Source organism: Anticarsia gemmatalis, chromosome 18 (genome assembly GCF_050436995.1).
Source record: "Anticarsia gemmatalis isolate Benzon Research Colony breed Stoneville strain chromosome 18, ilAntGemm2 primary, whole genome shotgun sequence".
NCBI classification, from domain to species: Eukaryota; Metazoa; Arthropoda; class Insecta; order Lepidoptera; family Erebidae; genus Anticarsia; species Anticarsia gemmatalis.
Window position 1 is genome coordinate 10,584,289 of NC_134762.1, and position 22,008 is coordinate 10,606,296.

A 22,008-nucleotide genomic window follows, 5' to 3' on the forward strand; every position below is an offset into this window, starting at 1 on the left:
TCTAACAAGTCAAAATGTTTGTTATTGGAAGGGAAGAATTTATTTAAGGGTATTCTTGAGAAACGAGGAAATAAGATGGATTTTGTCCTGACTGGGAATGGATTCTAAATCCATCATCTATTTAATATAACATATAGGTAACTCCATCTAACAAAATAACGAGCAATTTTTGCAGCACGAGTAATTTTTGTTCTGAATGTTAGTTTACATTCATAAGTATGTATTAAAATCCAGGTTATAAACTATCAGTGTACTAAATTTCATTAGAATCCGTCCGATAGTTGTTTCGTGAAAGAATAACAAACATACATACGTCTGACCATACTAACAAACTTTCGCATTTAAAATACACTAGCTGACCCGCACAACTTCGCTTGCGTCACCAAAGAGAGAATGGGTCAAAATTTTCCCCGTTTTTGTAACATTTTTCGTCGCTACTCTGTTCCTAATGGCCGTGATGTTATAGCCTTCCTCGATAAATGGACTATCTAACACTGAAAGAATCTTTCAAATCGGACCAGTAGTTCCTGAGATTAGCGCGTTCAAACAAACAAACAAACAAACAATCAAACAAACAAACAAACTCTTCAGCTTTATAATATTAGTATAGATATAGATATTATGTTTTTGACGCCGTGATAGGTTACAAATTGTGCCATATGGTGTTATATTTGTAACTTTATAACTGCATCTCGTTTTCCCAAAATAAATCTGCGCAAATATTTCCAATATATCGTTGACATGGCGCATGGCGGTTTAATTTGCATCAAATTGAGTGAGTCATTCAATTTCACGTGGAGTGGTGATCCCGTTATCGGATTCATATAATGCACGTATACACAATATAATATGTTAAGCATTATAATATTTAAATCTCTACCAAATGGCGTTCTTTGGACTCCTACCCCCTTGGGAATAATGTGTGATTATAGGTGTGTTTGCTAATTATGTAATATTATTTTCTCTTGTAAATGGAATCATATCTTATTCTATGGACTTTGGCCTCTGCTTACCCGTCTGCTTGTCTCAAGGCGAGACTTAGGCTTAACAGTAGGTATCACAGCGAAGAAAATTGCAGTCGTAGATGGTTATATTATTTTGAACACCATATATTGTAAATTTGTTTATATGACTATATTTTGATAAAATTATAATTCCTGTTACAAAGCTCTCGGTTCATTATAATTGTTTTTTTTGTCACCTTTATCAATTAGTAGTTTTCGTGTTATATTAGGCAAATATATGGTATCCTATCATAACATATTTTTAATTTAGCTATTAACTTTCTAATAAAAAATCTAAAGATAAACGAAAATGCACTAAAAAATAAGTGAAACCAAAATTTTGATTAAATTAAAATAAATAACACATCAAAATTCACTACAAGAAACTCTAATTCAGAATTCTAGATTGAATTTCTATTTTTATCTGTGGATGCCACTAAAAGAAAAAAAAGAACTAATCTCAAACGCATTATCGCGTGCTCATTGCATAAAATTAAAAAAAATATGCATCAAAGATTTTTAACCTTCGTTTTTTACGGAGATTTTTGGAGTCATTCGTTCCATAGCTCATACATAATTTGGATGCTACATTAAATATTTCGAAAAGCGAATGAAATGGTAATGTCAATTCGTTCCTGTTTTTTTATAACAAAGCTAAATTACTGGCTGCATCTGTTGGGGTCATAACGCATGGCTGAATGAGCGACGTCCCTAGTCGAGTTCCGGATGGGTGACCATTTACAAAAAAAAATGTCCGGTTTAACTGAACAGACTATTGTAGGTAGGTACATAAGATTAGTCGTTTTAAAGGACTTAATACCCATCCTAAGAACTTGAAAGGTTGCAAATGGATTAGCATCACGAAACGTTACGAAAATTAAAGATTAGATTTCTAGATTGTAAAATTCGGATGACAGTTTTTCCAAGCCAATTCGGCATTATCTGATTAAATAAAAGAAAAGATTGAGAAAAATATCTAAAAATATAATCAGTATTCGAACCATTGCAAAATCACATTAGGCATGTAATATTTGCATATAAAATGAATAATTAAGATTAGTTTTTCGTAATAAATTATGTTTCTGTATATCTTGGCATTGATCGCATGTTAAGATCATAACAGATTCTCTAATTACACTAAACAATGAATAAAAACTATACTTAGTTCAAGGCGACCCATCATCTTCCATTACACATCAATTATACCTGTTTAACATTGAAATGTTCATATAATCTCCATTATTGATACAAAGGAACATTAAAAATCAAAGTATTAAGAATCGTTATAATTATTATCGCATAGAACGATCATACGATGTAACAAATTACCTCGGAAAAACCGACAATGAAATTCAATGCTAACACGATACGATTTTTTCTCCAATATTACGTGATAATGATTTACGATAAATTAACTGCATAAATAACATTTTTTTCTTTCATTGTCTGCTATAAATCCTCACAACGCACGCTATAACACATAATAAATCAAATGGCAATTAAAAAAAAATGCGACGCCATTTTTTTTCACAAAAAGAAATGTCAATTTTCGCGCTAAAAACCTTTTGTAAATAAATAGTCACTATGTTGACAACGCACTTCACTGTTCACTTTTTTTTTCGGTAGGCAAAAGGCAACCGCGCACGTTCAGCCTCGATTACGGCCAGTTGCAGACTGAGGTGGAGGGGCGGCCGCCCTGCTGTTTAGTCCGCGTGTACACGATCGTTTTATTGAACAGAAACATTTTATTGAAATTGTATTTTTATTGGTGTAAGGATTCAATTGTCTAATTTGCGTAATGATTATCGATATTGTGTGCTTGCGATACATGAAATTCCGTTTTCGTACATTCTTTTAATGTAATGTAAATTAAATAGAATATATGAATTTTAGATATTTTTTTCTGCTATTCAATTTATTATAATTAAAAAATGTGGTTTTAAAGTAGAGTAAGACGAATGAATATTTGATGTCGGTTCGCGATGTGACTAGAAATGAAATTAAAATGAGCCTGAAAGGTTTATTACTTGGTAATTCTGGAAATAATTCAAAGTGGTACGATTTGTACGCTGTACCTTTATTATTTAAATAGTATGATGTAAGGTATTAATGCGATAGTGCATTTATCAGGATTCAGTTCACGCAGTTACGATCTATTTGTTTTAGACGTTTTTGTGGAGAAAAGTTACATGGTCTATTGTTAGTGCCATAACGCAGTTTTTCTTTATATGAGCAACAATTTTACAATTTCCATATTTCAATAAGTTAAGACATATTTCAATAGAAATAGGACGATATTTTGCTCTACTCGAGTTTATGTTGCCATTTAATGATGAATTGATATTTTTTAAACTATTTTCTTATACTTCTCTACATCGACATTAGTTATCGTTGTTTTTTTCGCATCCAATTTCTTATTTACCTTCACATCACACATCAAAAAATTACAGTTACAACTTTATAAGATCGAAAACGCCTTATCCGTTCACCAAAAAAAACATCATTTCTCTAACAATTCAGTTATTATTTTTAAAAGTTTGAGCTGGTGCCGAATCTAGTCATTGGATAAAACAACCTAGTCTACAGGCAATTTCGACTTCAATGAAAAAATAAATAAACAACAAAAAACATCATTCTCAAAATCATTCAATGATAACTCCAGTAAAAAAAACCATGTCCTAAGTGTATCCTTTATCAAAACAAACAAACAGCGCTAGGACGTATGCAGGCGAGTGCATATCCAGGCCGGTTGCATTCAACACCCGATGTTCAGTAGAGCGGCAACGGTTGCACAATCATAATGCTTGCGTCGAAACATGCATGGCGTATGTGAAGATTCAAGATTCACTATACTCTGTTTTAAAGTTTCTCCATGTATATTTACTATCAGATAATTTTTGATATGGACTTTGGTGATTTTAGTATCTAGTTGTATTATTATTTTGATAACAAGGCACCTCTAGTATATATAAGCTTGTGTGCATTAGAAAAAACAACGTTTTGTACAATCCATATTATCATGTTACCAAAGAAGAATCATAATCATGTTTTTTCATATAATAATGCATAAGTGAAACAGAAAATCGATTAAATAATAACGCAGATTAGGAATGTATAAAAAATAATTTGTTTGCAATTGAGATGGAAAATAAACTTATTTACTTCGTACGAGATGAATTTTGAACACAATTTTGGAATACTTTAGTATTTTTATATTTTCTATTGTTTATTTTCTCTGAATTTCTTATTGAAATCGACATTGCCTGTTGTTTGCTAGGCTGTTTTATCCAATTACTAGTTTTGACAGTAGCTCACCCATTTTGTTAAATAATATGACTAAATTGGTAGAGTCAGTGCTATCCCTAAAATAGAATAAGTTTACCGCTTTACACAACAATCAATAAATTCTTATTTCACATTGAAACGATCCACTAAGTACTTCCGAGTTCCAAGTAACAACGGCCGTGAACTAAGTGAATTAGTAATGTTATATCGTATGTATGTGCTATCAGCCGCCATTGATTTCCCATTAGTTAGTTACAAGTAGTCGAGTATGCGTCAGTCTCATGTTTATTGGTACTGAGTGAATCACTTCATTGTTATGATTTGATCCAGTGTAGCCTTGGTTTTGGTAGTGGATGTGAGTAAGAATTTTAGGTGAGAGTGATTCATTGCGTTGCATTGAAATTTATATCTTTTCAATTAGGGTCAATCTATGCACGGGTACTGTTTGTTTTGAGAGGTATATTAATAGGATTTTTTATTGTGTCCTAATATATTTCATCGATAATTTTATTTGTCTCTGTCTGTGTTTTATCTGTCTCTCTTTCTTACGAGAATAATTTTACTGGTATTTAGTCTCTATTCATACGGAAAACTTTACTTTCCTATCTCTTTTTTTGCCTAAGTCTCTTTTTTAACTCACTAAATTATAAGTATCTCTGTGTCTCTTACTCTCGTCCTAACATCTTAGAATTAGCTATATTTTGCCTCTGGAAGATTACTAAAACTACGTAACAAGCAAACAAGTATTTTTGCTTGAACAAACCAACGCATCTCTATCGATTATCGCAAACTTCAAGGCAGCTTCAACTGCAAGAGTTCAACGCACTACTTACTTTTTATATTTATTGTATTTGGCTAAATGTCTCTAAAACTAATAATGTACCTAATATACACTAATTTTTATTACCGAGTATTTCAAAAATAGGACGAATACATAATATAACTCAAAAGTTATATATAAATACACGTCAACACATTTTAAATGGCACTTTGAAGCAATTCAGAACTTAATTACATTAAAACGCTTCTCAAATTTGATCGACCTTTCCATATTCTATCTATAGAATCAGAACTCAGCTTGAGATAAAGCTCAATACTATCTACTCGTAAGTTCAACGACTCTTCCTGTAAGCCTGAATAAAACCACTTACTTCTTTTCAAAGGTTTCTTCAACACGTAACTGAACAATCCGGAGAAAATTAAAAATCGGCACATCACAGCTCCATAACCCTAATTATAACATTAAACTTATCGGAAAAACTAAAACAACGACTGCACACGCACACACTAGACCACATGAATGAACTAAAACCACTAGCTAAACGAAAACCACCCTTAAATACAGTAGAAATATAATGAAAATCTACTGTTCTATCTCTAGAGATATTAGAGCGAATTTCGCGTGAACTGACTGCTGCAGTTGTGACGTTTTGTTTCTGAAAACTCGCTTGGAAAATCCGTAGTATAGTATGAGTCATGGCTGAAAAGCTGGCAGTCATGGTAGGGGGTGTTTTAAGGGGGTGAGATAGGGGGTAGGGGGTGGCGTAACCCGTACATTTCTTATTAATCAGGTGTGAATAACAAAATATGGGAACTGGGTGGTTTCACATGGTGATTTTTGTTATGGGAGTTTCATTAAGGTGTTTTTGGGGTGAATAAAGTGTTATGTTTACTTCCGAATTGGGTTTTAATGGATGTCTGTTTTGGTTATTGTGACCTTTTAAAGATGGATTTTTTTATTGTTTAGGACGATTTTGTCTTAAGATACCGTTTTTTGTACTCTGCCTACCTCTTTAGTTAGTTTTTATGTATGTATGTAAAGTATATAAATATTTCAATTATTATTTTACAGATAGCTAGAAATTTCAGTGTAAAAATATATTTTCTTCAGTTTTTCTCGACAATATAAAATATATACTAAACTTTACGGTGCAGAAAATTTCTATGAAATTGCTCATTTTACTGTATTGCTCTTCGAAATTTTCTATAAGCATAAAATGACTTTTGTATATTACTTTTAAGGACAAAGGTTCTTTTTTTAACAAAACCAAACGCTTCTTTAAGAATATGATATAGAAATATTGGAAATACTCAAATCTCTTTAATTAAAAAAGAAAATGCTTTACTTTTTATTATTTTTGTAGCTTTTAAAATAACACAAATATTTCGTTATTTTTCTCTTTACCGACTCACACTGTGGTTTTAGATTTTGACTTGAGATCTTTTATTCTTAAAAAAGGAAAATTGGCGGACTGTATTTGTTATAATTAAAAAATATTATTCATAGCAAATTTTACACCTAATTAAGCTTAATATATGAAATCATTTCTTGTTCCCATAGGTAAAGGTAGACTCCATAGACCACTAACCACGATTCTAGAGAGCAAAACTCATAAAAATGTTAATATTTAAAAAAAACACATTATTTGTATGCATTCGCAAATTCACTCCTCACAACATGTAAAGACCTTACGAACACCAAAAAAAGTACTTCAATGTCAATTTTAAAGTAAATAATGGTCAAACAAGAATACAATCGTGACCACTGTTTCGCAATATGGCCGCCAAACAGTGCCCCACATTCAAAACGTCATTATGTACTGTCATACCTCATTTGTTAATAAAATATGTGGTTAAGGTCTTTAATAAGAGATACTAAATAGACCTCTTTGTGAGTTCGACTCGACTGCCTCCGTGGCGCAGTGGTTTAGGTCGCCACGCCGATACCATTGCAACGGGAGATCGTGGGTTCGATTCCCAAACGGAGCAATTATTTGTACGATCCACAAATAATTGTTTCGAGTCTGGTTGTGCTTTGTTTTTGCAATTTATATATACATAATATATGTAGCCAAATATTTGATCAATGAATCGGCAACTGTTTTTAGTAAGGATTAAAGAGACCTTTTTAATGGCTTACATACGTTTTTAGTAAAATGTTTGTCCACCAATGATTAGGCTAGTATTTTGTGTGAATTTTAAGATTCCGGGTTCGATAACCGGGTCAGGAAATACACTTTTATAGAAGCTGTATTGGTTTCCATTTAATGTTAGCGGTAGTTGACAAGTTTATGATCATTTTCGGACAGTAGACACCTTTACCTTTTACCATATAACAATATTTAGAGAATACTGGCGCAAAAGATATCTAAGTTCTTAAAAAAGTGTCTAAATAACAAAGTCTTCGATAGATAAGGAACTGTACTAAACATAGAGCTCATAAGATTGAATTTCTATCTTTACAAACTCCTAAAATAAAACACTTCTACTTAAAGCATAGTTTTTTAAACCACGAAGACTCTCATTATCTTCAAAAATAAAATAAAAACAGCCTCAGCTTCAACCAAAGTCATTACTCACGTATGACTAAAACTGCTACAATTATTTCAATGACATGACCTGTACATTCATAAGAGTAGGCTAGGAGGACATTGTTAACACGTTTCTACAAAAAGCTATACTTATAATATCAAGCTGAATAGTTTGTTTGTTTGTACGCGCTAATCTTAGGAACTCCTTATCCGAATTTTTAAAATTTTAAATATTTTTTGTGTAGAATGACTATCTTATTTATATTATAAAAGCGAAAGCTTGTAAGTATGGATGGATGAATGTTTGTTATTCTTTCAGGAACAAACTACTTGACAGATTTTAATAACAAATTTCAGTACACTGATAGCTTTTAATCTGGATACACATAGGATACTTTTTACCTCGGGAAATCTTTTCACGCGAACGGGAATCACGGGAAGAAGCGAATTGGCTATTTAACATCACACTATGACTAATAGGAGTAGAGCAACAAAAAATAATGTTGTTCGAAAACTAAAGTTTACGTGGACGAAGTCGCGGGCAACCTCTAGCTTTAATATAACCAGTTGAATGGTACAGTCGTGACCTGCGCACGCGCAACTACGAATATTACGCATAACTTTTATGAAGCTAATTTATTAAGTGGGAAGCTGTGCCTCTACTCTAGATAAAAAAATAATAATACAAGTACGATTATATCAGTACCTAAATTAACTAAGATATCTACATCTTGCTTCGGTTGTTATATTACCTTTCTTCTCCCTATAATTTGATTTTAAAGATAGGTATGCATTTATTGACAAGCAAGGAGTTATCAATTTTGTGTTGTACAGGTCTTATCGCATTTTATTCTACACTTACGGTCCTAAATTATCCCATTTAGATCTTACTTCTAGCCTTCGCTGATACCAGAGGTCTCCATCTTTTTACCCCAAAAGATGACAACCCCAAACAATTTAATTTTTTGTTATTGATTTCCCTACTCTTGGCTAGTTAAGCTACATCCCATGAGTCAATTTGTTACTGCGGATAATGTAACCTGTATCAAAACGTCTAACAAAGGCTCACGATTGCGACATTCCAGCGATATTAGATTATAATCAGGCAACGCAAGTTAAAAGTTATTGATAAATTTCTATTCATTCGTAAGTTTTATAATGCTGATTGATTAACTCTCTTTCAAGTACACGATATTTACTTTTATTTGTGAGAGTGAATAACAGCAGACTATCTATCAATAAGACACAATATTGATGTCCATTATTGTAGCCAAGTAAGTAAATAAAACTATAGTAATACTATTATACCATAAGTATCAGAAGTCGATACAATAGCATTTTCTTCTTCCGTTTTCCCCTTTAAAACAAAGGCGAGACAGTATTTACTTAATAATTATTAAGTAAATAATTATAATTAAAACAAATAAATAACTATTACAGTTACTAGTCATCCATTTTGATTATTTTCTTAAAAAACCTTAGACAAAAGAAAATTCAAACATCCCCGAATATTTCCAGCCAGACAGCCGTCACAACGTGACCTTTATTGACCTCTGACGTAAGCAGGCCAGAGAGAGACAGAAGATACGCATTACTTAGTAAAATATAACCTTTTACTGTTTTACTGGTGGGCAAGGATCTCTTAGCGGAATGAGAGATTGGTAAGGCCTAACCAGCGGTCTTATCAAGTATCTCAGTTGACAACTAGTGCACGTCCAATTGATGGTCACTATTCAGTACTAATGTACTGAACAAGTAAAGCAGCAATCTGCTTTGACGTAACGTGTTAATCACTGTTATATAATGGAGACAATAATGTACAGCATAGTGGCTTTTAAATAGTTGTCAACTGAAATTCACAGAAAAACTGATCAACGCCTAAATAACCGAAGAACATTTGTATTATCAAACGCTCGATAGTTACTCGATAATACAGAATGTATAGAATCGCGCTACTGAAGCATGAGTTCCTATTACTATTTTCTATATCGACAACCGCTTAGGTAGAGACGAGTTTTGTATGAAAAACTTATTAGCGCTACTATCACGGGTGCCGCGGGAACTATGTTTTATAACATTTTAAAATTCAAACTGTTTATTCGATAGACTGTAGAAAATCGTGCTACTGGTCAAGTGCAAGGACTTAATATTCCTTCAAAAACGGTTTTGAAGAACTCTTAGGCTCACAAGGTTTTATCACGTTGTTTCCCTTTACCGTTGGAACAAGTGATCAATTTCTATTACGCACATAACTTCGCTAAGTCATTGTTACCTAGGTTTGAACTATCGACTATTGCGTGGGAGGCGAACGCATTACTAAAAAAAATACTCGGTACCAGGAGTACATAGTTGGGTAGGCGTTTAGAATATGTACCAATGCACCAAGGACAGACGTCAGAGGGGGGGTGGGGCGAGTGGGAGGGGCGCGGCGCCAAGATGTCTGCCGATAGGGCTGCCTCGCGTGACTCGACCGGGCTATTTCGGGTGAAATACGAATAGGGTTGCCTGTTATTGGTATTTAGTTTGATATTGTCGTATTGTGAATTGAATTGGAATTGTATATTCTATTGGTTTACGAGTTTAATGTATGTAATTATTGTTCTGGTATCATTTTGCTCTAGAAATATGTAGAACAAAGGTTCTTTGTAAAGTTCAATTTGGTTAGAAGTTGATGTAAAAATGATGTAAACCTGCTTGAACTTCATTTATAAATGTTCACTAGCTTAAGAAAAAAACATACTTTACCACTTCGTTCAATTTCATCGAATTTGTTCCGCTATTTTTACTTAAAAGAAAAGCAAATGCACTTTCATATAAATAACATGGAATTCGTTTAAAAAAAATGGAAAATAACAATGACATTTCGTAAAGACTTAATGAAAAAAAAATCTGCTGAATATTTTCTGGATCTACTCAACAACTATTATAAATAGTTAAATAATTTGGTTTATCTGCATCATAAAAACTTGTACTCAATCAAGACTTAACCTAAACTAAAAATAAACGATTGATCGAGTAAAACTGTACGAGTACAGAGCATTACTCAACCTATCCAATATTCCTAACCAAACCATTTACACTAATAGTCGTACATACATTTTATTCAACATCTAACAGCCAATAAGTAAAACTGTTCTTAAATTTTATTCCTTCAGTATAATTTTATTAGATTAAAGAATTCTTAGCATTCTAGAAGGTTTTACAAATAAATAATGGAATAAAAGTCTATTTCTTAAATTATTAAGGCCTTTTGTCTGAGTATTTTCATTTCAGAAACGCTTGTAATTTCTTTGGGTAGGCAGATTTCATTACATATTATATTATATTATTACTAGCTGACCCGCGCAACTTCGTTTGCGTGTATCCCGCTACTTCGACAAATACAGTCAACGCACCAACACATAGATATTGGATACTAATTTTCAATTCACAATAACTTCTCTTCTTTGGTTTCTGTGACTCTTCTTTGATCGCCCCCCCTATCAGTTTTTGGAAAAAATATTTAAGTAATGTACAGTCAAAGTGCTAATGGGGAGCCGCTGCCGCCGACGCGCTATTTATAGGGACGCTGCCCCCGCCGCCGCGGCCGGCCCGTACCGTGCCGCAATACTAATATCGTGATATCTCCTAAACTATATGTCTAAATAACACACTGTAAACTGCAAAAATAATCTAAATTAAATGCTCGTGATGATGAACTTACTTATTGTGATAAGGATATATGTATTATTGGTTATACCACCAGTTAAACATCACCCAACGAATTAAATGTTTTTTTAATACAGAAAAGTAGTTTTTGTGACTTAAATAAAAAAGCTGGATATATGTCATCGCGGACTTTTTTGTAGAACTAATAAAGACCAATGTTTTTGCTATACATTGTTCTTACTTGTATCCAACGGTATAAGCGGCGCACGCACAAATGCAATCTTCAATTAGATTTTTTTTCTGACTTCTTGGACATAAATCGCTATAACTCAGCTAATATAGTTTCAATGTATTTCAATTATATATAAAAACCTGTCGGAGAAAATACTCTTTTTATTAGTGAAAACCGCATCAAAATCCGTTGCGTAGTTTTAAAGTTTTATGCATACGAAGGGACTACAGACAAAATGGGCGACTTTGTTTTATACTATGTAGTGATGTAGTACTATGGGAAAGTGCTGCCATCTAGCGGGCAAGTAAGGGGTTTTGTTAAAACTTTTCTACTTTCGGTAACATGTAATGAAATTAAAACTGGAAATCAAGTCAAAATTGAGATCCTTTGAGTTCTGTATAACAATTTGACCCTTGTTCTAACATAAAATTTCAAATATATCGCTACTAGTATGAGCTTATGCCTTAAATAATAAGGTCGGTAAGTAAGGTCTTAATACTCTTAAGGTCGATATCAATATTTTATTGTTCTACAAAAAGCCTATCTAGCTTAGAGTTATATTGCCATTGACAAAGTTACCTGGCCATATTTTATTTTAATCAAATATATTATTTATCCAAGTTAACGTATAACGACTCTACATTTACTTTCAGAAGATAGTTATGATTTCACCGTAAATAGGACAAATTAAACAAAAACAAATAACAATTGTACTCGCCGTTTTAAAATTCACTCGAATTCTGTTTTTCTCACAAACCTCCGTTTTGTACAAAAATAATAAAAAACATTCAGTTGTCAAATAACATTTCAGTGTTTTTTTTTTCTTCAAAAAGGAGTAAAGTGCCTAAGTGTTTCCCCGTAGTTTGTTGGGAAGCCAGTCAAAACAAGCCATCATTCGTCAGGCGTAATAAAACTGGGTAGTACATTGACACTATGTAAAGATGGAATGAAATGACTGTGTTGAAGAGAGTTTTAAGAAAAAATACTTGAAAAAGCATTGTTTATTTTTTCTAAGGTTCTTTTGAAGATGCGATTTGAGTAATAAATGAATGAATAGTTATTGACTTTTCCAAACTAAGCCTGCCTATCACGCTGGCACAGCAAAATTGCTAAACCGTATTCGGTGTAATTAAGCATCATGATTAATAATAGTTTTTTGAGATACAACTACTAACCGTCTGAAATAAAAGTTGTATTGTGTACTTTCGATTCAAGATTCATTATCACAGAAGTTATTTTTTAAAAATAATATCTTACAAATACTCTTTATGACAATGATGGTGAGCAAAATTGCTTGCAATTTTATATCGTTTCCAAATAAATTGCAAAAACACACAGATGTCGCCAAAATCCTTTGTGTAAAATAGGAAAAAATAAGAAAATTTCTAAATACCAAATATTAGTTTTTGAAAACATTCTCTAGGTACCCAGTACAAAAGAAAATATGACAAAATTGAGGATTTTCATTGAAATTGTCCAATTTTCACAAAGAGAGAACTGGCGTGCCATTTTGAACTCCATAAAAATAAAGTGGCACCGTCTTTGAGGTTATAGGGCGTTGACGTTTGATGGTGGAGATAAGACCGTGAGCTAAGGGGTTCGATGCTCGTGTTAGACAAATGAGCATAAGTTTCAGATTGCGTATCGTTTGTAAAGCAAATACAAAAGGATTCTTGTTAGTCATACATACATAGAATCAAGCTTTATTTCTATGAGGCAGAGACGAAATAATGCTCCTACCCTATGTTTTTTTAAATTATGTTGTTAGGTATAAATTATATACATTTTTTTTTCTTTTCGTGAGTTTATTAATACATTTTTAGTTTAGTAATTCTTAAAAATTGCATGCAACTTACAGTTACAATATTCTGATCTTGATATTTTTTTTATTATTATTTAGGAAAAACTTTCTGTAACGTCCTAATTGCACTGAATCAAAATCATACTTCGTGAAATTAAATATCAGTAAAACCTCAACAATCTGGTATACCTTTGCTTACTCCTCAAGTAAATAATGGGTAATAGTAACAAAAATAACAGCTTAACACAAAATTGAACAAATTCACTTAAACCAACTTTTGTCAGCGAAAACAAACTGTTTATGTGCGTAGTACGTTGACATCAGATAGAGGGCGCTGATAACACAACTTTGCGACTGATAACATCTGCCAGGGGTCAGCACGTACGTATTTGTTAATGAAAGGAAATTAATGGTAATGGAAGGTCAGTTTTGAAAGGGTGTTTTTTTGGTCATTTTGAGGTTATTTTATGTGCTTCTTTAACGGTAGTTTATCTATTCAATAGCGTCAAAACTCATACAAAAATGCTATTGAGTAGATAAACTACCGCTAAATGTACCTCAGAAACCGGGGGTAAGTCGTGTTGGGTTATAAGTTAGTTGTGATGCAAAAAACTAATTTACTTATGATAAGTTTAGTCAATTGATAGTGAAAACGGGTTTTTCAAACAGTTGGGAAATATGACAGCAAAAAGTCATATCTCCAATACTTGATGCGATAATATCAAACGTTAAAATAAATTAAACCCATGAATGTCCGACTGCTGGGCATGGGTCTCCTCCCAGAATAAAAGAGGGGTAAGGCCTTAAGTCCACCATGCTGGCCAAGTGCGGTTTCGGCGTTAAAATACGCAATTACAAATAAAATAATTGGGTTTCACGAGATAGGTTTGCTTTTTCACGAGATAAATTTGCACTTTCTTAAATGGTTATAAAAAAAAATATATACACGAAGTAAATTCCGTGTTAGTTATTAATCAAAGCTTTCAGCAATCACATTACCAGCATATTTCTACGTATAAACAGTAAATTCCAGCAGATTTAACACCAACCTATAATAATTACACTAATCCGACATGACTCAACTCAGTCACTTGCAAATTACTTCGACAAAATGTCATTCGCGGATTCAGTAGCGTTAATATATATGCACCCCAGTGCACCCTTTGTTGAAGCACGTGTAGGAAAGTTCACGGAAAGAGTAACATGAATAATGCAAGCTTTTAAGGCCTTTTTGTTGCTAATGATTACGAAAGTAAATGCGTTTATCCTGTTTGACGGAGAAGCAGTCTTCTTTCTTATGTTTTCAAAACTTAGGAAATAAATTCTATACCGTCTTTCTTTCTTCCAACTATGTTAGAGTCGGCTTCTAGTCTCATCCAATGCAGCAGTATATTACATGAAGCGACTTGTCTATCGGACCTCCATATACCCTGTTACCTGGGTAAAATTATAAATACGATCCTCCAAAATTCTAATAGGTATTGCTTACTTACCTGTTTCATGCCAGCCTATCAGTTAAACTGATGGGCAGTTAAAGGAAAAAAGGTACACGTCTCGTGACGTAAACATGACTATCTGACAGAGTCATCTCACTTTATTCGTGGGAGTCGAGGATTGGCCAATGATGGCCACAAATACCCCTCAAAATTTAAACGGTTAGGGTTACAAGTAATTAGTGAGTACTGACCTATGAAGCTGGAGTCATCATCGACGCGGTGGTCGTGCAGCGCGTGCATGACGAGTGCGGCGAGGAGGGCGGGCCGCGCGGCGGGCAGGCCTGGCGCTAGCCCGCGCAGAGACACAGGCGCAGCGCTCAGGATCGCGCCGCTTAGCATCACCTAGCGCGCCCTCACCATCACCGGCGCAGCGCGTGCTATAAACAAACAATTCATTCATTTAATATATCTCATAAAAAGGGTCTCCTCCAAGAATTATAGAGAGGCGCGGGCATGCTTTACATTCTTCCGGAAAGTTAAGGAACATTATAACCTAAAATGATTGACTGCCTCTGTAGTGCAGTGGTTAAGGTGGTCGCCACACCACTACCATTGCGTCGGGGGTCGGTTCGATGCACATATGGCCCATATGGGACAATTGTTGTTCGTGCGATCCACAAATAGTTGTTTCGAGTCTAGTTGTGCATTGTCTGTTGTATGTATGTAAAAGTCCCCGCGAGACAAGAGCAGTTTTTATTGCGGAGACAATTATTGTCTTTTATGAAAACCTAAAATAGTTATAGAGTACTTAACGGTTAAGTTAAATAACTTAATTTGCCTCGATTAAATAGAAATGCAGACAGTAAAAAACATGCTCATCTTATAGTACATCATGCTCGACTCAGTCCTTGTAAACAGGCTCTACCACCAAAATATCCCATCCATTTTTTCATTGAAAATAAACGGCAATTTAATCTTCCAAAAATAAAATACAAAAAATAATCTTAATGATATTTGGACGAAGGCGAGAGGAGCTATTATAAAATAAATGTATCCGTTCTCACTAAATTACTGTATTTACCGAGTTGAATGGCTGATATGAAAACATTCAATGTAAAAATCGTTTACGTAAAAATTTTACACGAAAATTCAGGCTTTTTACGTTATAGCATTGGTGTCGTTTTCAGCCCGTTGCGGTCACTGATCGGTAAATGCATTTTCTGTATTCATTTTATTATTTTACTATACTCATAGTCAGTTGTGTTTATTGGTCGTTAAGCTATCAGTGGGTTAAGCATCCTTTAGTGCGGATTGTACGTAGATGGGTGACCGCTTAGTGATTATTAAGTTGAATGTCTCCGTAGTTTTAAGGACACGCTGGTCGATCACAATAATTATCTACTAAGGTTTCATACTAGGTTAACCACCAATACCTACATCGCAAATTATAAATGGGAAAATTGGTCTGTCTGTTTTTTTGTCTCTGATATTTGAAAATCCAGATTCAAATGTGGGTTACTTTGTTCAACAATCAATCGCTATAGGTAATATAGGTATGAATTAATTACTGAATAGTAAGTGCAACTATCTTTAATACATTTTGATCATCAGACTAACGTCAGTAACTTTCAAGGCTTATAACAACTTAGTAGCAATGGCCACAAAGAATGAATATAAATAGTAAATCAATAAGAAATACGTAAAGCTCATCAATCATGTTGTTTGTTTACCATTGTTTTGGTCAAACGATCTATGGCAACCGTTACATTCTGACTAACTTCTTAGGTCGGTACTTAAGATATGCCTGGATAAATTTGGCACAAAATGCTGCAAATATCTTAGTATTTGTACGAATTTCTATGTAGAGCACAAGTTTGTGTGTTTTATAAATTTTCAGTTTGGTGTTGCATGTTTCATTTTGTACGATAATTGAATTTCTTGACGTTTCGGCACAGGTTATTCTATCGCGAACTGGGCAAAGTGTGAGCTGCGCGGTGACCTCAAAATATTCACGATACATATTTATATAATACTAGAGGCCGCCCGCGACCTCGTCCGTGTGGAAACCCTTCCCGTGTAAATGACGATGCCACGGGAACTCTGGAATAAAAAGCCTATGTGTTATTCGAGGTCTTCAGCTGCCTATATACCAAAATTCGTTGTAATCGGTTCAGTAGTATTTGCGTAAAAGAGTAACAAACATACATAAATTCTCACAAACTTTCGCATTTATAATATTAGTAGGGTATAGATAGTGGGATTAGATAAAAAGCTCTTCATAGAAACTGAAGCCTAGTTTCCTGAAGTTACCGCAAACAAAGAAACATAATTAAGCTAAGTAATTTAGCAGAGCAATAATGAAAGATTACATCAAATCACAACAACAAAACAGCTACAAAAAAAAGCTTCCTAGTGTTTTCAGCTCTCATTTCAGACAGCTATTGTCTAAGATAGACCTTTGAGGGTGCTATTGTGACCTAGAAAGCGAAGTTCTCACTTATTGTTGGATCAACAAAAGACAAGCTAGTTCTAATTAACGGGCTTGACATTTTGTATCGTAATCTTTGATAGAGACACCTATTGTTGTGAGATGCATCTTTGCGAAATTGGGCTTTTTAAATTGTGTTAGGTAATAGAATGGTCGGGGTTTTAGTTGTCTGCGGTTAGAGGTTATGGAACGGTTGTTTTTAGCTTGGTTCAATGGTCGGAGGTTATGCCTTTTATTGTTTTTTGTCTTTATATAATAAGAATAGTTAATAAATATTTTTTTAAGATTCATATTCTGAAATAATATACATAAACCATAAAATTTTATTAATTAGTATAAGTCTAATATTGACCAATACTGATTATATTAGGAAGTACGAGTATAGGCGCTGAAAGTAAGTGAGAACAAACTCAAGTAACTTAAGGCAAATTTTTCTACTGTAAGATATTTTTATACAAAAAATAATCTATGTACATAATATATATAAGACTTTTCTACCAGATAAAGTATCTGTACAATCGGTCAATGGCGTCTAAATTATTCCCCCATTTACTCCCATTACATGCATAAAATCTAGCCTGTTTCCTACTGGAATTGACAAAGGCCACGTTTACCTCCTTTAACAAACAAAGATGTTTGACAATATTGCCATTATAATTATTGTCATTCCATTTACTTATTCAAATCACATAAATACAACAAACTATATTGCTGAAACACTTCTCAAAGGATAACGAAGTGCCTGGCTAATTGTACAAAGCTTTCAGTGCACCCGGTGCAGGTGAATACAGATCCACTCATACTAATTGCACTGCTATTGCCGATAGGTTTTATGAAAATGTACTTGTGTATATTTGTTGTGGAGTGTTTCTATGTTGTCGAAAACGGGTATATTTATTGAAATTTAGGTATTGCGACTACTGTTTTATCTAAATGATTAATATTTTGATATTTTATGTAACTTGTAAGTACTGAACCTGAATTCCGCAAATAGCTATTAGATATTAGAAGATTTTTCTGATTTATTTGCAACGCATTAAAATTGGTTTGTAAGTCGTTAGAATATGACTTTTCAGAAATAGTAAGAAATAATTTAATACTTGCTTTGGCTTATCCAACAAGGTGAAGTTATATGCGCTTGCTGTCAGCCTTATAACAAAACTAAGGTTCATTTTTAACCACCATTCCACTCGGAACATTTCTCTTTCTGCAACATTTTTTCAGCACCTATGGTTTTAGCATCCTGAGATATAAGGAAATTAGGTACGGAAACCGTAGGTGCTAAAGAAATCGGTGATAAAATCTTTCATATAAAAACCATAGAAGGATTTGCTTAGTGCCCGTAAGTTATTAAACAAGCATACTTCTCTTTAAACCTACTGTGATTACCTCGTAATTGTCTCATCATCCTTAATTAATAACGTAATAAAATTTTAATAAAGTTCAAGAAAAAAATTCAATCAAGTCACTCAATATTCTAACCTTTGAGGATATTTTTAATTTCCGACAAGCCTGTAATGAGGGGTGGTCGCGTTAATCTCATTACTGCCCACCCCACGGCGGTAAATAAGGTTGGTATTAGAGGTAGGAAAATTAAAAGATTTATCGTGGTTGTGTCAATATTAGTTGAGCGAAATTTTGCTGCGTGAGGAAAATAAGTAGCTAATGTAGCTATACAATTTACTGTTGTATTAGAATATCTTATATCAGATGGGGTCTATTAAGTATCTCAGTTGATAACTATTTAAAAGTCACTATGTTGTACATTGGTTTCCCAATTATTGCGGTGATTAATACGTTACATCAAAGCAGCAATGTACTAAATAGTGACTACCAATAAATTTGACGTACGCTAGTTGTTAACTGTGGTACACAGGTAAAATATATTAGGTACACATGCATAATATAAAGATTCAGTCTTCAATAATTTTAATTTCATTTTTTTTACCAAAATATATATGTTGGACGTACCTTTAAAAAGTACAATATAACATATTCTTCGTTAACCCAGTCAACTTCCCTATTGCCCATAAATACATAAGTGCTAAAATATCGTTTTTATGTACTAAGCCGCGATTAAAAAGAACTTTTAAAATTCAAAAAACAAGCTTATTATTCTTTCAAACTAATCCGTAAGTCCTAATCCAACAATGTAAGTGATTCAAAGCTATTTGTTCAGTAACTACTCAAACTTGCACAGTACAAACGTTTGTCTTTGCTTATTGTTCAGTAATCTATTGTGCGACTCGTACTAAGTTAAATAGCAGTTATTAATTCCAATTTTTTTTGGTATGAATTAAAATGTTATGTAAATTTCATATTTGAACTTAAGTTTCGCGGCTAATATATTATTAAATTTCCTTTATTTATTTTGGTCCGATACTGAATATGCACAGGTTAAAGGTCAAAAACCTTCACATACCATAAACATTACCAACTTTACTAATTCTACTCTTTGGAAATGATAAGTTTCAAACCATTTCCTTTTGCTTAAATAAATATTATAATGAGCTTGAACCTATATTGTCTTTCTTTATACAGTTTTTTAGCGGAAAAACATCATGCCGTGGTTATGGGCTACAACAAAAACCATATTAAAGTAAATTGGGTACATAAAACGAACCACAGAAACTAAAGATGAGCAATGTAAGCAAACAATGTGTTTATAAATCTTCGTTAAACCTACTGATCTAGAACAACAGTCTCTCAAACATTTCCCAGCTCACCTAATACAAATTGACACAATATTAAGATTTTCACGCGAGGGTGAACAGTGAACAATGGGGGCTGTAACACCCCCTTGCACCCTCCACGTGACGCGTGTACGTGCGCCGGCTACACGTCGAACCTACATCGGTTTTACATCAAAATACTTAACAATTTTATAAAGGTGATTGTTATTTTTCTGCAGTAAATAGGTGGATGAAGTGAGAATGGTTTAGTAGGGGAAATGTTTTAGGTTTTGTGTAAAGAAATGACCTCTGTAGGCACTACATAGTTCTGCCCGATTTTGCTACAAATACTGCTTAGACAATGAATGATTTCGGTTTTTGGATTTATATTCCATGCATTTATTCATTTCTTACGGGCCGACCCGCCTTCACCCGGGTTATACCCGGCCAACCTTTACAAAAATTAACGTTCTTGAGAATCACGCTATTTAATGTTGGAAACCGCATGAAAACCAGTTTAGTAGATTTTCAGTTTCTTGCAAGTAGACGCGGCGAGGGGACCATATTTCACTTGTAATTTAATTAATTTTAATCATTCTTTAAATCAGTTTATTAGCTGTTTTTTCTGACGAGATATTATCAGTAAAATTAATTCATTCACACATATATATATACACACGACATTATATTTTAGTTTAGTTACTGTAGATAAAAATAACAACTTATATACCACAACTAAAGAGCTCACAAAGAAAGCCAACCTTGAAACAAGCCTCACAAGACGGAGCTTCCTCCCTGGGGCCACAACTTTATTATTGGCCGCCCTTCAAGCTCTATTGTGAGGCGTGCATACTGCAACACAATGGATTGTGATATGATTCTGTACTACTTTGATGTAGTGACAGTTTTATCTTAAAGCGTATACGTGTGCTATATCTTCAAGCAATGGTAATAAGTTGTGTTGAAGTTGAATAGATTATTTAAAACAGTTTAATATCTCTTTTTTGACTCTGTAAAGGCATGTAGCAGGATTTACTGAAGTCTGTAGTATCGAATAGCAAGAGCTTATAATTTTAAAAGTACTTGAAAAGTACAGTTAGTGCAAAATACTACCAATATTATACCTGTAGTCACTCGGTTGTACTAGGAAGTAGCCTTTTCGAGCTGTAAGCTAGGACAAGAAACAGTTTCGATATTTGGCATAAGTGCATATCTCAGATAGTGAAAATAGGTACATTTTGGAACTTAAGTAATCTACCGATTCGCTGTCTTGTGTCCGTACAGCGACCATAGTAATGTACTTTAAGCGCTTTTTCAGCTTTGTTAGCTACTTAATGTCTATTATTTATACTTAACAAATCCTACCGTAATTTCTTTCCTGCACTTCTTAAAGCAAACACGTTGTCTTGAATATCAGCGTTATAAAATACCCATTGATTGAACACATACCTTAAGATGCAGATAGGCTCAAATTATTATAAATTATTGCTCTTAGATTTTACGAATCATATTATTATGCCAAAAAACATTACACACTTCAATAAAGCTAACTAACACGTCACCATACATTCTTAATTCTAATCAAACTACACCATCAGACAGACAAACCGACATTTATATTCATAAACACAACTACACATATTGATACAGTGTAGGGAACAATGACCTAATTCAGTGGAGGCTATAAAACAAGGGTAGTTGCGGCTACCCGTCGCATACGTCTCACAGACAAACAGCGCGGTTTGTTACTACATGTCCATTGGTCTTGTTTTGTAAGGAGTTTAAAGGAATAAGGATACTGTTTCGTTTTAGAAATAAATGGAGTTTAATTAAAGGTTTGAAAGATGTGTGTGGAACGTATATTTTGGTGCGAAAGCAGTTATAAAGAAATGCAATTCAATTTTTAAAAGGCAAGGTACTGTATATTTTTTGTGATTAGTGCGTGAATCGCGATAATGGAAACCACCTAAGGTTCTATACACCTCCACCTTTTGGTATAACAAACATATTTAAAAAAGGGCAATAAAAATACTTTTTTTGTTGTTTCAGATAATTACACGATTGAGTGTGATGTAAGTACCTAATCGTTTTGTACATACTTTATATTATGAAGTTGGTAGAGACTGTATAT

At 33.5% G+C, this 22,008-nt stretch overlaps 1 protein-coding gene across 5 annotated transcripts in view; it reads right to left on the reverse strand.

Annotated features, from left to right (window-relative positions):
* The window catches only part of LOC142980418 (protein Fe65 homolog), an 87,016-nt gene that overhangs the window by 59,008 nt on the left and 6,000 nt on the right, over positions 1-22,008 (reverse strand). For 2 of the 5 annotated variants that reach the window (XM_076125779.1, XM_076125778.1), the window contains exon 2: positions 14,969-15,154. In XM_076125779.1, coding sequence (XP_075981894.1) covers positions 14,969-15,116 — 148 coding nt within the window. In that variant the 5' untranslated portion in view covers positions 15,117-15,154. Of the gene's footprint in view, positions 1-2,333; positions 2,352-2,566; positions 2,730-14,968; positions 15,155-22,008 lie in introns of those variants that run through there. The other 3 variants (XM_076125781.1, XM_076125780.1, XM_076125782.1) reach the window with 3 other exon arrangements.